At 45.6% G+C, this 16,620-nt stretch overlaps 1 protein-coding gene across 7 annotated transcripts in view; it reads right to left on the reverse strand.

Moving 5' to 3' along the window:
- Positions 1-16,620, reverse strand: part of mipol1 (mirror-image polydactyly 1) — a 442,941-nt gene that overhangs the window by 47,142 nt on the left and 379,179 nt on the right. The window contains exon 13 of one of the 7 annotated variants that reach the window (XM_070879090.1): positions 10,214-10,369. The exons of the other annotated variants lie outside the window; for them this stretch is intronic. Coding sequence (XP_070735191.1) covers positions 10,321-10,369 — 49 coding nt within the window. The 3' untranslated portion in view covers positions 10,214-10,320. Of the gene's footprint in view, positions 1-10,213; positions 10,370-16,620 lie in introns of those variants that run through there. 7 annotated transcript variants of the gene reach the window in all.

Consider the following 16,620-nt stretch of genomic DNA (forward strand, 5'->3'; position numbering starts at 1 on the left):
CCAAATTTGCGGACGACACTAAGTTGGGTGGCAGCGTGAGCTGCGAGGAGGATGTTATGAGGCTGCAGAGTGACTTGGATAGGTTAGGTGAGTGGGCAAATGCATGGCAGATGAAGTATAATGTGGATAAATGTGAGGTTATCCACTTTGGTGGTTAAAAACAGAGACAGACTAATATATGAATGGTGGCAGAATAGGAAAAGGGGAGGTGCAACAAGACCTGGGTGTCATGGTCCATCAGTCATTGAAGGTTGGCATGCAGGTACATCAGGTGGTTAAGAAAGCAAATGGCATGTAGGCCTTCATAGTGAGGGGATTTGAGTACAGGGCCTTGGTGAGGCCACACCTGGAGTATTGTGTACAGTTTTGGTCTCCTAACTTGAGGAAGGACGTTCTTGCTATTGAGGGAGTGCAGCGAAGGTTCACCAGACTGATTCCCGGGATGGCGGGACTGACAAATCAAGAAAGACTGGATCAACTGGGCTTGTATTCATGGAGTTCAGAAGAGTGAGAGGGGATCTCATAGAAATATTTAAAATTCTGACGGGTTTAGACAGGTTAGATGCAGGAAGAATGTTCCCAATGTTGGGGAAGTCCAGAACCAGGGGTCACAGTCTAAGGTAAGGGATAAGCCATTTAGGACCGAGATGAGGAGAAACTTCTTCACCCAGAGAGTGGTGAACCTGTGGAATTCTCTACCACAGAAAGTTGTTGAGGCCAATTCACTAAATATATTCAAAAAGGAGTTAGATGTAGTCCTTACTACTAGGGGGATCAAGGGGTATGGCTAGAAAGCAGGAATGGGGTACTGAAGTTGCATGTTCAGCCATGAACTCATTGAATGGTGGTGCTGGCTAGAAGGGCCGAATGGCCTACTCTTGCACCTATTTTCTATGTTTCTATGATGTCTTCATCTGGTTTGAGATGGTCACGAACCAAAGCACACAATGTTTCATAGTCCTTGTCTGTTGGACTTAAGGGCGAGAGGAGATTCTTTGAGTCCATAGATTTTTGGATCACAAACCGCAAGGAGCAGCGCCTGGTGCCAAACTGCATCTGTCTCTTTCTCCATTTTGTTGGCCACGAAGTACAGGTTCAAGCGGGCTACAACGTCTGCCCAATCTTCTGCCTCCATGAAATCGCTCCAGAATTCCAACTGTGCTCATTTTTGCATGCAAAGGTTCTTGTTGCCTCGTCGCCAAATGTTGTGTATGCAATAACTCAATAGACTGAATACTGTAAACTCTGAACAGGTACAAACCTGGCTCTACTTTATTGGAGCCGAAAGTGATTACATTACAAGATGGCCTTTTATACCTGGGCCGCACACGCGTGCACAAAGCCCAATGACCTCAGACAGTGGCGCCACTTGGTGGCTAGTAAACCCAAGAGAGTTGTTGATGCCAGTTCGTTGGATATGTTCAAGAGGGAGCTAGAGATGGCCCTGACGGCTAAAGGGATCAAGGGGTATGGAGAAAAATCAGGAAAGGGGTACTGAGGTGATGATCAGCCATGATCTTATTAAATGGTGGTGCAGGCTCGAAGGGCCGAATGGCCTACTCCTGCACCTATTTTCTATGCTTCCATGTTTATACATACATGACACTATCAATAGCTTCTGCTCTCATGATTCTCTACTCCATTCCATTCATTATGTTTCCTGCAGTCATGGAAAACGCAAAGGGAATGCATTCAAATTATTCTAATAAATTGAAGTTGCTGAATCCAGCAAATTTAGCTCCCCTTTCAAGTTGCCAATGGATCATAGGAGTGTAACAAAACCGGCTTCATTTTTGCCACGGCTGCTGAATCCTCCCTTAAACTCCAATCTGTAACTGTTCTTGTTTTGATGTAGCTGTGGGAACACATTTTTGACTTAATCCTGTGGAATCTACCTTCTAGCAAACATACTTATATTACTGTCTAGGCATGACTGATCACAGGCTGACATGTTTTGGCAAGTCCATCCCTATCCAGAATGACTGGCATTATATCAAAATTTGACAGTAGGCAGGAAAAAAAAAGAGCAGATGGAGCTACAGAATTAACAGGTTTCTGTGGATGTGAGTGGATAACATTGTCCACTTGGAATAATACCTGCACTCATTCCCTCTCCATGGGCATAGCAATCTGACACCACATTTTAAATCAGCTGAACTCATGATAGAACAGTGTGACTGACATGTAGCATGAGATTTGGCCATTCATCTGTCAGAGGATTGAAAAAAAATAGCTCAACTTGTGACACTTTCCGTGCCCAAATGTGTTACATCAATATTAAAATAGACATAGGAAATGGTGATATAAAATATTGGTGCAAAATTTCCTGTAGCAGGTCAATGAACGGCACCTGTTGTTAGTTAAAATTGCTTTGGCCCGTTTAATGTTGACGATATTTTGCACCGCAAGTTGCTGGAAGTGCGAGACAGAAATTGTGCGGCATTGTCTAGAAACATAGAAAATAGGTGCAGGAGTAGGCCATTCGGCCCTTCGAGTCTGCACCACCATTCAATATGATCATGGCTGATCATGCAACTTCAGTACCCTATTCCTGCTTTCTCTCCATGCCCCTTGATCACATCTAACTCCCTTTTGAATATATCTAACGAACTGGCCTCAACAACTTTCTGTGGTAGTGAATTCCACAGGTTCACAATTCTCTGAGTGAAGAAGTTTTTCCTCATCTCGGTTCTAAATGGCTTACCCCTTATCCTTATGCTGTAACCCCTGGTTCTGGACTTCCCCAACATCGGGACCATTCTTCCTGCATCTAACCTGTTTAATCCCGTCAGAATTTTATATCTTTCTATGAGATCCCCTCTCATTCTTCTAAATTCCAGTGATCATAAGCCGAGTCAATCCAGTCTTTCTTCATATGTCAGTCCTGCCATCCCGGGAATCAGTCTGGTGAATCTTCGCTGTACTCCTTCAATAGCAAGAATGTCCTTCCGCAGATTCGGAGACCAAAACTGTACACAATATTCAAGGTGTGGCCTCACCAAGGCCCTGTACAATTGCAGTAAGACCTCCCTGCTCCTATACTCAATTCTTCTCGTTATGAAGGCCAACATGCCATTTGCCTTCTTCACCGCCTGCTGTACCTGCATGCCAACTTTCAATGACTGATGTACCATGACACCCAGGTCTCGTTGCACCGCCCCTTTTCCTAATCTGTCACCTCTAAAAGGCAACTGGGATCCGAGTGAACTGTGCAAGCAACTGTGTATCTCCTTAATCAATCAGATTGAAGCATTATGAAATGAATGCAAGATCGGAGAAGGAAGTATAAGCTAGAATGGTGAATTCAATGTCAAATCAAGTAGATTGAGAAATAAATTAAAAAAAATCTCCAACAATCATTAAAACCTGAAGGAATGAGACTCCACACTTATATTATTTAATTTTTAGTGCCAGAGAGGTTAACTGGCAGTAATTAACACTTGTCACATCCGTTAAAAAGGTGCTGAGACTTGAAATGACTTGACTTAACTTTCCGTGGTGATTTTACTTCATATCTACCATGCAAGTACAGGAAACTCATGCTGTTCAATGCATTTGAATGGGGAGCTGGACAGCAAGATGCCATTTTCGCAAAACTAATGGTGTTGTGGCGCATCTCCGATAGCAACGTTTTGATTTCTGCGTTTAATCGCACATCTGCCCCTTGCCTGAAGTTGCTGTGGCATTTGTGCATAAATAACAGCGAGTGCTATTAGCCTCACCGTTATTTTGACAGCAAATTTCGGGCCAATATTTTCTAAAATAAAGAAACTTAAGTTACTGTCCAACAACTAAGATTATTAATTTGACTTAATTTTCAGCCATCTTCTCCTGAAGACAGTGGCCTATTCTGGGTACAGTTCAACTGAGAACAGCGGCCCTCAAGTTGGTTGCCCAAAGTAAGCATTCTTCAAGTAGTGTCTGGACAGTGAAGATTTTTCAATTGTGACTGCCCGTTTTACAAATCAGAAAATAGGTTGTGTTTCTGTTCTGCTAGAACTCTGGTCATTTAGCACCCAATCTTAGATCTGTCCACTTTTGGATGGGCACACATAAAGAAGATGGTAAATGCATCATTGACTCATTTCAATCATTTCCCCCTTATTTATGCTAGTTCATGTTTTGCCTATATAATGCAGGTGTTCACAGTTGCTAAGCACTGTAGAAAAGGCAGAAGTGAATTTGAAAAGCCAGCAATTACAGTTATAAGATTTACAGAAATCTTTTTTTTGAAATTGTTATTCGTGCTTTTTATTAGATTTTTTTGTTGTTGCTAATTGCTTTTTCATTTACCTTTGTGTCATTTTTGGGGGGGGGGGGCGGCGGGTGCTCTATCTTGCATATATTCTGCATCGTTCAAGTGAACGCTCACTTCTCTGGGAGTTGCCACAATGCCGTCATTATTAGGAAATCCATTATACTAGCACTCTTTCCACCAGAAAGGCAAAGTTCTGGGTGCTTTCTGGGAGATTAAGGCCATCTTCTGCACCGACGACAATTTCTCAGTTGTGAACTGAGCTCGGGTATAATGAGATCCATTCATGTTCTAGATCAATAATTGAACACACCACTAGGATGTTGAAAGCATGCTTTTGGTGCTTGGATTGATATGGGGGTGTCCTGAAATATAGTTCTGCTAGGGTTTCAAGGATTGTGGTTGTGTTTTGGATTTCACACAACTTAGTCTTACCAAAGGAGCACTTACACTACAATTGTAATGTTGGTGTGAAGCGGTGCTGCCTTGCATTAATGCTGCAGTTATGATGTAAAGGCAACCTGAATCTGGAGTATAGGCCTGACCTGAAACCTGAGTGATTCAGAGTGAGACTAGAGGAGAGTTCACACCTCAACACACAATTTACAATGTGCATCAGTGTGAAGCTGAAGCCGATTCACACCAAACTAAAATTACAGTGCAAATGCAGTTCTAAGAACCTCATCATGGAGGCCCTAGAGGAGCAGCAGGAGCTTGCAGAAGATATGGAGGCCAATCCTTGTTGGCTAAAACAGATATTGGAGTAGATTTTGAGGCCTCCCATCTTGTGGAAATGGGGTGGTAGCATAGTGAAAATCATGGGGAAGAACATACTACCCCATTCCAGCTTTCGCTGTGGCCATCACCATTTTGCCAGAATAGGCAGATCAACCATTTTGGCATTTAAATCGAAGTCCTATGACGTCAATAGGACCCCAATTCCATTTTAGGACTCAACTGTGTGAAGCATATATCGTGCAGTATTCTCCCAGTATCAGCTGGCATTTCAGCTGAAGAGGAGCCCAAAGTTAAGTACTTATTTATTTTTGTGTGTCCAGGAGGATCAGACCGCAAAAAAATAACCTGGGCTGCTGCTGGACCAGGACGCTCTACTGAAAACGTTCCCTGTCCCAACCTACATTGTTCTAGGACCAGAGGCTGGCTGATCCGCTCGATATTGCAGCAGGTGCTTATTTTCTGCTCGCAGCCCTATGAGAATAAGACCCAGCCCTCTAAATTGAACCTGGCCTCCTGTTGGCATATAGGCCACCCGAAAACCAAAGGGAGGGAAAATCTACTCTCTTACAGGAGACCTTCTCTCATCTATCGTATCTGGATAATACATTAACAATCCTCTGTACATCTTCCTACTTCCCTCCACAAAGATGACATCATCTACTGACCCTTCTCTGTGTTCAACAACTCAAAATTCTGCCATCTTACGAAAGTCACTTCCACAGTTTTCCAAAAACAATTCCAGCTTTTTTGATGCTGTTGGCTAATTTTTGTTAGTTTTCAAGGTTGGCATGCATATGTCTGGGAAATAATCCAGTCTGTATACAGTTCATTCAAATTTGTTATTCAGCTTGGTAAATTGTGCTATAAAGCTTGCTTACATTGTACAAACCCTTAGTGGCATTGGGAATGACATAAAAAGCCACTCACATCATTGTTTCTTAATTATTATTAGAATCAAGTTCACACTTGCTCAACTTTATAAATTAACATAAGACGAATAAAAGTATGTACTCCTTTTTGACTCAATGGCTTCAATGCAAAAATGAAAGACTGGGTTTGGATTGCAGTAAATGCATTTGAGAAAATGCAACTTATATAACATATGGAACTGTATGACAAAACCATGCAGACTGTAGAATTTAATTTCAAAAGGGTGAAAACTCAAAATTACAAGTAATAAATTTGCACAAAACAGCATAATGGGACTAACCAAGAAAGTAAATTGAAATAAACTTGTAAATCTTTTACATTTTTTTTCAACAGTTCCTTAGCCATTAACACATTTCTGAAACTATAATATTATTGACTAGTTGCAAAATCAGCAATCTGAAAAAACATGCAATTAACCCATTATAGCATTCACATATAGATTCGAGGAGGACCGCTCACCACTGCAATTTGATACCATCATCGCCAGATATATCCAAAGAGCTATTTCAATGTTAGAAAAGGTTTGGGTGAGGATGTGTGTATGGAGGAATTGGTACACTCAGCTCTGCTGACTTAGTTTATTGGATACAAATTGAGGTTTGAAGCTCTGTTGAGGATGCCACCAAGCTAGAAAACTGGATGAATTCACTTTCAGTCACAGGTTCCAGATCTTTGGGATAGGAGCGGGCAAGATTTGCTGCGGCTTAGTTGATCACGAGTTGAGAGCGCGGTTAGCTTGGACAGGAATCCAAACTTACAGTTGATTTCCTTATATGCTTCAAGGTAGTGTTTCAAGGTACTGATTAGTTAATCAATGATGACAAGAAACACTTCAGTTTTGAATTTCGCCTTGGGTGACAGCACAATGTTTTCAGCATCTCTATCGCCATAATGGCAGTTGAGGACCATGACCTCTAGCTGTTTACCCTCCCCCCTGTAGGATGCCCTGCGTCCGCTGTGACATCCTTGACCCTGGCACCAGAGAGGTACAAAACCATTCAGGAGTCATGTCTACGGCTGCAGAAACGCCTGTCTGTTCCCCTAACTATAGAATCCCCTATCACTAGGGCTCTTTTGTTCTTCGTCCCTCCCCCTTGGAATTGGCTCTGGCTGCACTCCCCAGAGGCACCATCGTCCATACCGATACTCAGAAGTGAATATTGGTTTGAAAGCGAGATGGACTCACGGGGGAACTCCTGCGCTACCTGCCGAACACACTTACTACGTCTAGTGGTCACCCACTTCCCCTCTACCTGCACACCTTTAAGCTGTGGGGTGACCACCTCCTGAAACGTGCTATCCACGTAGTTCTCAGCCTCGCGGATGCACTTTATTGACTCCACCCACTGCTCCAGCTCCGAAACGTGAAGCTCGATCAGTTGAAGCTGGAGACACCTACTGCACACATGGTTGTCGAGGTTGCGTGAAGCGTCCAGGACTTCCCACATGCCACAAGATGTGCACTCCACGGAACTGAGCTGCACTGCCATCCCTCTAGTTAGCCTTATCTAGTTTAAAATCTATTTAACAATAGAGAAAAGAGAGCTACTTACCAACTCACCTCACCGACCTCCGAGGCCTCCGAACTCCCGACTCGCCGACTTCACAGGGCCTACCTATTCGCCGACCTCACAGGGCCTTACCGACCTCAGGGCCTTACCGACTCGCTGACCTCCTGACTCACTGACCTCAGGGCCTCACCGACCTCCCGACTCGGCGACCTCAGGGCCCTACTGACTCGCCGACCTCAGGGCCCTACCGATTAGACGACCTCAGGGCCCTACCGACTCGCCAACTGTCATGTATCTTACATGGCTACTGTTGGTACTATTACAAGGTGTACCACCAGAGGGCACAGCAGTGGGAGACTTGTAGGTTACCTGTACTTTGTACATCCCTGTCTGGAGTAAAAATAGAACGGGGAAGGTAGCTCAACTGTGGCTAACAAGGGAAATTAGGGATAATGTTAAATCCAAGGAAGAGGCATATAAATTGGCCAGAAAAAGCAGCAAACCTGAGGACTGTGAGAAATTTAGAATTCTGCAGAGGAGGACAACAGGTCTAATTAGGAGGGGGAAAATAGAGTATGAGAAGAAGCTTGCAGGGAACATAAAAACTGACTGCAAAAGCTTCTATGGATATGTGAAGAGAAAAAGATTAGTGAAGACCAATATAGGTCCTTTGCAGTCAGAATCGCGTGAATTTATAATGGGGAACAAAGAAATGGCAGACCAATTGAACAAATACTTTGGATCTGTATTCACGAAGGAATTCACAAATAATCTTCCGGAAATACTAGGGGTTCGAGGGTCTAGCGAAAAGGAGGAATTGAAGGAAATCCTTATTAGTCAGGAGATTGTGTTAGGGAAATTGATGGGATTGAAGGCCGATAAATCTCCAGGGCCTGATAGGCTGCATCCCAGGCTATTTCAGGAAGTGGCCCTAGAAATAGTGGATGCATTGGTGATCATTTTCCAACATTGTATTGACTCTGGATCCATTCCTATGGAGGGTTGCTAATGTAACATCACTTTTTAAAAAAGGAGGAAGAGAAAACAGGGAATTATAGACTGGTTAGCCTGACATCAGTAGTGGGGAAAATGTTGGAATCAATTATTAAAGATGAAATAGTAGCGCATTTGGAAAGCAGTGACAGGATCAGTCCAAGTTAGCAGGGATTTATGAAAGGGAAATCATGCTGGACAAATCTTCTAGCATTTTTTGAGGATGTAACTAGTAGAGTGGACAAGGGAGATCCAGTGGATGTGGTGTATTTGGACTTTCAAAAGGTCTCACACAAGAGATGAGTGTGCAAAATTAAAGCACATGGTATTGGGGGTAATGTATTGACGTGGATAGAAAACTGGCTGGCAGACAGGAAGCAGAGAGTCGGGATAAACGGGTCCTTTTCAGAATGGCAGGCAGTGACCAGTGGGGTGGCGCAGGGTTCAGTGCTGGGACCCCAGCTATTTACAATATACATCAATGATTTAGATGAAGGAATTGAATGTAATATCTCCAAATTTGCAGATGACACTAAACTGGGTGGCGGTGTGAGCTGTGATGCCAAGAGGCTGCAGGGTGACTTGGACAGGTTAGGTGAGTGGGCAAATGCATGGCAGATGCAGTATAATCTGAATAAATGTGAGGTTATCCACTTTGGTGGCTAAAGCAGGAAGGCAGAATATTATCTGAATGGTGACAGATTAGGAAAAGGGGAGGTGCAACAAGACCTGGGTGTCATGGTACATCAGTCGTTGAAGGTTGGCATGCAGGTACAGCAGGCGGTGAAGGCGGCAAATGGCATGTTGGCCTTCATAGCTAGAGAATTTGTGTATAGGAGCAGGGAGGTCTTACTGCAGTTGTACAGAGCCTTGGTGAGGCCACACCTAGAACATTGTGTTCAGTTTTGGTCTCCGAATCTGAGGAAGGACGTTCTTGCTATTGAGGGAGTACAGCGAAGGTTCACCAGACTGATTCCCGGGATGGTAGGACTGACATATGAAGAGAGACTGGATCAACTGGGCTTGTATCCACTGGAGTTTAGAAGAATGAGAGGGGATCTCATAGAAACATATAAAATTCTGACGGGATTGGACAGGTTAGAGGCAGGAAGAATGCTCTCGTCGCTGGGGAGTTCCAGAAACACGAATAAGGGGTAAGCCATTTAGGATCGAGATGAGGAGAAACTTTTTCACTCAGAGAGTGGTTAACCTGTGGAATTCTCTATAGCAGAATGTTGTTGAGGCCAGTTCGTTAGATATATTCAAAAGGGAGTTAATATGGCCCTTACGGCCAAAGGGATCAAGGGGTATGGAGAGAAAGCAGGAAAGCGGTACTGAGGTTGAATGATCAGCCATGATCTATTGAATGGCGGTGCAGGCTCGAAGGGCCGAATGGCCTGCTCCTGCACCTAATTTCTATGTTTCTATGTACAGGTGTGCCTGGCCTAGTATAAAAGGCAGGCCACCAGGTGTGATCCTCACTCTGGAGTTAACAAATAAAGGATTAAGGTCACTACAGTTCAAGTACAACACATTGTCTCGTGGAGTCATTACTAGAGCATCTAAGGACACAACACCGACCTCCCGACTCCCGAATTGAAATCCTCACCGATCTTCGAGCCTCCTGCTCCTCAGACCTCCCGACCTCTTGGAACTCCCGAACTCACGACCTCTCCGAACTGACCAGTACACAGTGTCAAATACATCACAGGGATTAAGAGCAGAAATCCTGGCTAATTTTTCTCCTACCTATCCTAGAAGGACAACTGTCGTGCTCCCACTGTGCCCTCAGTTAACAGTGTAGACCAGGAACCAGGGCTTGGCTGTGATTTCTCTCCCCATATTTGAATTGGCTGTAGAAAATCATTGTCTATGCACTTATGTGATGGTGTTTCAGAAATCTATCAGCACCTGCAGAACTCTACTCAACATGATGCACTGCCTGTGGAGAGGAAAAGAGAAAAGGGAGGCGGGTGGGTGGAAACATCAGGACTTCCTGGTCTGAATGCACGGTACAGTACTGAGCCAAGCATTTAATCATTGGACCATTCAAGCAACAATGGTTTAATTTTGAAAGAGAAATATCAATCTGTACTACTCACAACTAGTTGTACAAAAAGGAAAGTAATTCAAGTGCTATTTACCACATCTACTAAAATGAGTCCTTGTGCAATTTAGGGTATGCCAAAACTGTAACTGTAATGTGTAAAAGTGACAGTACATTAAAAACACAGGACAAAATGACAAGAGTTGATCCAATCGAACTCCAGAAGGCAACAGTTTGAGACCCTATACAATAGGCAATTTCACACTGACTGGGTTTGACATGCCAGAGTATAACTCCGGTGTAAAGTCAAACTCTGTTTAAAATGTGCTTAGGGTCCTTTGGCCTTCCAGAGCACTTTTTAACAACATACTTAAATGTGTTGAGAGGATGGCTGTTCCCATCAGCACTCTTAAAACAGTTAGGGCTAGACTTTCCACTTTTGTACAGATCGCCCAATAATGGGCGTTATTTCCAGCGTGGTCGGTAAATATGGGTTTTGAGGTCGCAGGATTATCGCCCATTTTCAAAACCCTAACTTTCCATTTTTTTAAATGGGCAATACCGCGAGCGATCTGAAACATAGAAATGTAGAAAATAGGTGCAGGAGTAGGCCATTCGGCCCTTCTAGCCTGCACCGCCATTCAATGAGTTCATGGCTGAACATGCAACTTCAGTACCCCATTCCTGCTTTCTCGCCATACCCCTTGATCTCCCTAGTAGTAAGGACTTCATCTAACTCCCTTTTGAATATATTTAGTGAATTGGTCTCAACTACTTTCTGTGGTAGAGAATTCCACAGGTTCACCACTCTCTGGGTGAAGAAGTTTCTCCTCATCTCGGTCCTAAATGGCTTACCCCTTATCCTTAGACTGTGACCCCTGGTTCTGGACTTCCCCAACATTGGGAACATTCTTCCTGTATCTAACCTGTCTAAACCCGTCAGAATTTTAAACGTTTCTATGAGGTCCCCTCTCATTCTTCTGAACTCCAGTGAATACAAGTCCAGTTGATCCAGTCTTTCTTGATAGGTCAGTCCCACCATCCCGGGAATCAGTTTGGTGAATCTTCACTGCACTCCCTCAATAGCAAGAATGTCCTTCCTCAAGTTAGGAGACCAAAACTGTACACAATACTCCAGGTGTGGCCTCACCAAGGCCCTGTACAACTGTAGCAACACCTCCCTGCCCCTGTACTCAAATCCCCTCGCTATGAAGGCCAACATGCCATTTGCTTTCTTAACTGCCTGCTGTACCTGCATGCCAACCTTCAATGACTGATGTACCATGACACCCAGGTCTCGTTGCACCTCCCCTTTTCCTAATCTGTCACCATTCCGATAATAGTCTGTCTCTCTGTTTTTGGGTGTTAGCGTTACATTTTTTGATCTTCTGCCATAAAGTGTCATCGTCCATAGCAATGGCATGGCAACACTCGTTTCCCACGTTTCAGGAGGTCAAGGGTCATCATTACATGTGCATAAGAGGAGAGAGAGGGAGCAGAGAGGAACTGAAAGCGTGTGAGTGTGTTGTGTGGCTGTTGTGGGAAGCAGGAGGGAGATTCACCAGCAGCAAAAAGTCTACTGAGCACAAAGAACATAGTTGGCACCAAGTTTTTGTCGAAAAAATATTTAAAATGGAAGGGATGGAGGCGGCGACACGGCACGCTGTGGAGACTGTCGCTGGCAAAAGCAGTGAGCTGGGAGAGGAACAATTGTGAGGACGAAAAAAAGCAAGGAGGTTCTTGGACAAGGCAAATGCCTCCCTCATGCAGGAGGTCGAGTCACGCTGGGGTCAATTGACCCAGGGAGGGCGTGGGAAGCCTATCCCCAAAGGCCTACCAGAAGATATGGGCCAACATAGCCGAGGTGGTCTCGTCGGCGACCGAGGTGCGTGAAGGCAACCAATGCCGCAAGCGCTGGAATGACCTTGTCAGATCCACCAGAGTATTACATTTATTTACATGTACTTATATATTTATATAATTGGAATTGTAAGTGTAATGAGTGATTAAAATCAGAAGTGATGTCTTGCACTTATACTGGGAATGTTGTACTCAAAGCCTGCATTCACGGTGTACGTCTTTAGGTAAAGAATGATAAGTTTCATAATAATTATGATTACATCTGTCGGTAATGTGTTGCATCAGTCTCAGTGACGATACCTAGTAATGATATCACGCAATGATCTCATGCCATGTCGTGCTGTTGTTACTATTGTGTTCCTAACACAGATGAGACTGCACACAGGGAGTTTAAAGTAACAGTGACCTCAGTCTTTATTAAGACACTCCAGAGTGAGTAACAGGCATTAGGGGCCAGCTTATATACAGTGCTCCCAAGGGATGCTGGGATCCCTTGGGACTTCAGGGATTGTGCTCCCTGGTGGTGGAACATGGGAGTGCATGCTTTACAGATACACATCACTTCCCCCCCCCCCAAGTCAAAGTGAAAACTATTTACAAGGTGAGGTGGTCCGGAGCGTTTCTTCCCCTGGTGGACCGCCTCGGTACAAATGTCTGTTTTGGTGTGTTGGCTGTACCCTCGCTGGGCTGGCGTGTTGTTGGCCCTGCAGGGCTGCTGGGTGAGCCTGGCCTTGCTGGGCTGTTGGGCGTGATGGGTTCGATTTCCTGGTCCGGCATGGTGTTGTTGATCCTTTGGGAGTGTGTTGTGGGCCCGTAAAAGGTGATGTCTGCTGTGGGTTGTTCAGGGCAGTCTGTGAACCGCAGCATCGTTTGGTCCAGGTACTTTCTGCAAATTTGTCCATTGTCTAGTTTGTTTACAAACACCTACTCCCTTCTTTAGCTATTACCGTGCCCACGATCCACTTGGGACCATGTCCATAATTTAGCACATACACAGGGTCATTCAGATCAATTTCCCATGACACAGTGGCACGACCATCGTCTCCATTTTGTTGCTGCTGCCTGCTCTCTATCTGATCATGCAGGTTGAGGTGAACCAGCGAGTCTGGTTTTAAGTGTCCTTTTCAAGAGTAGCTCAGCCGTGGGCACCCGTGAGCGAGTGGGGTCTCGTACGGTAGCGGAGCAGTACTCGGGACAGGCGGGTTTGGAGTGAGCCTTCTGTGACTCGTTTGAGGCTCTGTTTGATGGCTTGTACTACCCGCTCTGCCTGCCCATTGGAGGCTGGTTTAAACAGGGCCGAGGTGACATGTTTGATCCCACTGCGGGTCATGAATTCTTTAAATTCGGCACTGGTGAAACATGGCCCGTATGTCAGGCAGGCCATGGGTGGCAAACATGGCCCTCAGGCTTTCAATGGTGGCGGTGCTTCCCGACATTATTTCACATTCAATCCATTTTGAAAAAGCATCCACCCCCAACAGGAACATTTTACCAAGAAACTGGCCCGCAGAGCATGGTCTGGAGGGCCAGGACCACAAACTTAGTGGTGCCTCTCTGGACTTGTTGTTCAACTGAGCACACATGCTACATTGCCGTACACAGGACTAAGTCAGAGTCGATACCGGGCCACCACATGTAGGATCTGGCTGTCGCTTTCATCATTACTATACCCTTGCATTTCAATGGGGATGCTGGCCCAGCTCCCATGCAGTACACAGTTTTTTACGACGGACAGCAGAGGATCTTGGCTGGTCCAAGTCCTAATCTGGCGGGTTGTGACAGATGATATATCATTTTCAAATGCTTCCATGACCATCAACAAGTCTGCGGGCAGCGTCACCATCAACAAGTTTGCAGGCTATGCCATTTCCACCCCCGTGGTGGGCAATGGTAGTCGACTGAGAGCATCTGCACAGTTCTCGGTGCCTGGCCTTTGGCGGATGGTATAGTTATACGCTGATTGTGCGCGTGCCTACCTTTGTATGCGGGCTGAGGCATTAGTATTTATCCCTTTATTTTCAGCGAACAGGGATATGAGGGGCTTGTGATCGGTTTCCAGCTCAAATTTGAGGCCAAACAGGTACTGATGCGTTTTCTTTACCCTGAATACACACGCTAATGCCTCTTTCTCAATCATGCTGTAGGCCCTCTCGGCCTTAGACAAGCTCCTGGAAGCATAGGCGACAGGTTGCAACTTCCCCGCTTTTTGTAATACACATCCGACTCCGTACGACGACGCATCACATGCTAGCACGCGTCTTTTACATGGGTTATACAATATAAGCAGCTTGTTGGAGCATAAAATATTTCTGGCTTTCTCAAAAGCAATTACTTGGATTTTTCCCCATACCCAGTTCTCACCTTTACGCAATAACACATGTAGGGGCTCTAAGAGGGTGCTTAACCTCGGTAGGATGTTACCAAAATAGTTGAGGAGTCCCAGGAACGACCGCAGCTCCGTGACATTCTGTGGCCTGGGCGCGTTCCTGATAGCCTCTGTCTTGGTGTCTGTGGGCCGAATGCCATCCGCCGCGATCTTTCTCCCCAAAAACTCCACTTCTGTTGCCATGAAGATGCATTTCAACCTCTTCAGCCGCAGCCCTATGTGATCCAGTCGCTGGAGGACATCCTCCAGGTTTTGTCGGTGCTCGATGATGTCCCGACCCATGACCAATATGTCATCCTGAAAAACCACCGTACGTGGTACCGACTTGAGTAGGCTCTCCATGTTTCTCTGGAAGATCGCTGCAGCCGACCAAATTCAAAACGGGCATCTGTTGTAGATGAATAGTCCCTTGTGCATGTTGATGCAGGTGAGGCCCTTCGAAGTCTCCTCCAGCTCCTGCGTCATGTAGGCTGAAGTCAGGTTGAGCTTGGTGAACTTCTTGCCTCCTGCCAGCGTCGCAAATAAGTCGTCTGCCTCAGGTAGCCGGTATTGGTCCTGGAGCGAGAAACGATTCATAGCTACTTTATAATCGGCGCAAATCCTGATCGTGCCATCACTTATGAGTACTGGAACAATCGGGCTGGGCCACTCGCTGAATTCCATTCGGGAGATGATGCCCTCGCGTTGCAGCCTGTCCAGGTCGATTTCCACTCTCTCCCTCATCATGTGAGGTACCACTCGCGCCTTGTGGTTAATGGGTCGTGCCTCTGGGACCAAGTGGATCCGCACATTTGCCCCGGAAAAGTTTCCAATGTCTGGCTCAAAAAGGGAAGAAAATTTGTTAAGAACTTGGGTACATGAGGCCTCTTCGACATGTGATAGCGCTCAGATGTCATCCCAGTTCCAGCGGATTTTGCCCAGCCAGCTCCTTCCAAGCAGTGTGGGTCCATCGCCCGGGACAATCCAGAGTGGCAGTTCGTGCACCGTGCCCTCGTAGGTGACCTTGACCATGAAGCTGCCCAGGACAGTGATGAGCTCTTTGGTGTACATTCTCAGTTTCGTGTGGATGGGGCTCAGGGCTGGTCTGAGTGCCTTGTTGCACCACAGTCTCTCAAACATCTTTTTACTCATGATGGATTGGCTAGCGCCAGTGTCCAGTTTCATGGCCACGGGTAAGCCATTCAAGTTTAGCATTATAGGTGGACATTTCGTCGAAAATGTGTGCACCCCGTATACTTCAGCATCTGCCTCCTCTCTCTGAGGCTCGAAATTGCTTTGATCCACTATGGACCGATCTTTATCTGCCACGTGGTGGTTAGCAGGTTTTGCGGACCTTGCAGCTCGTCTGCAAGCTCGTCGGAGGTGCCCCATTGTTCCACAGCTCTTGCAAACATACCCTTTGAAGCGGCATGAATAGGCTAAATGGAAGCCTCCACAATGCCAACAAGGTGTGAATTGCCTTGCATTCATCCTTTGTTGTGGACTCAGTCATCTGAGGCCTGCTGGCAGCTGCAGACTCGTGGTTTCTGCCCTGTACATTTCTGCTCGCAAACGTAGTTCCAGTTAATTTATGACCATTGCTAGCACTTGTGTGCTGAGAGAGTTGTTTGGTGTTATCACTGGTGGACATAAACGCCTGTGCCTTGCAGAGGGTCAGTGTCTCTACAGTCAAAAGTTTTCATAGGATGGTCTCGTGGCCAAAGCCCAGTACAAAATAGTCTCTGAGCATCTGCTCCAGGTAGCCATCAAACTCACATTGTCCTGCAAGTCGCTTTAGCTCGGCGACATAGCTCGCCACTTCCTGACCTTCAGATCGCTGGTATGTATAGAACCGATACTGCACCATCAGCACGCTCTCCTTTTTGCAGCGCTTTCTTCTCTGCCCAGCTCCTTGGCTGCA

The sequence above is a fragment of the Pristiophorus japonicus genome, chromosome 4 (assembly GCF_044704955.1).
Source record: "Pristiophorus japonicus isolate sPriJap1 chromosome 4, sPriJap1.hap1, whole genome shotgun sequence".
NCBI classification, from domain to species: domain Eukaryota; kingdom Metazoa; phylum Chordata; class Chondrichthyes; family Pristiophoridae; genus Pristiophorus; species Pristiophorus japonicus.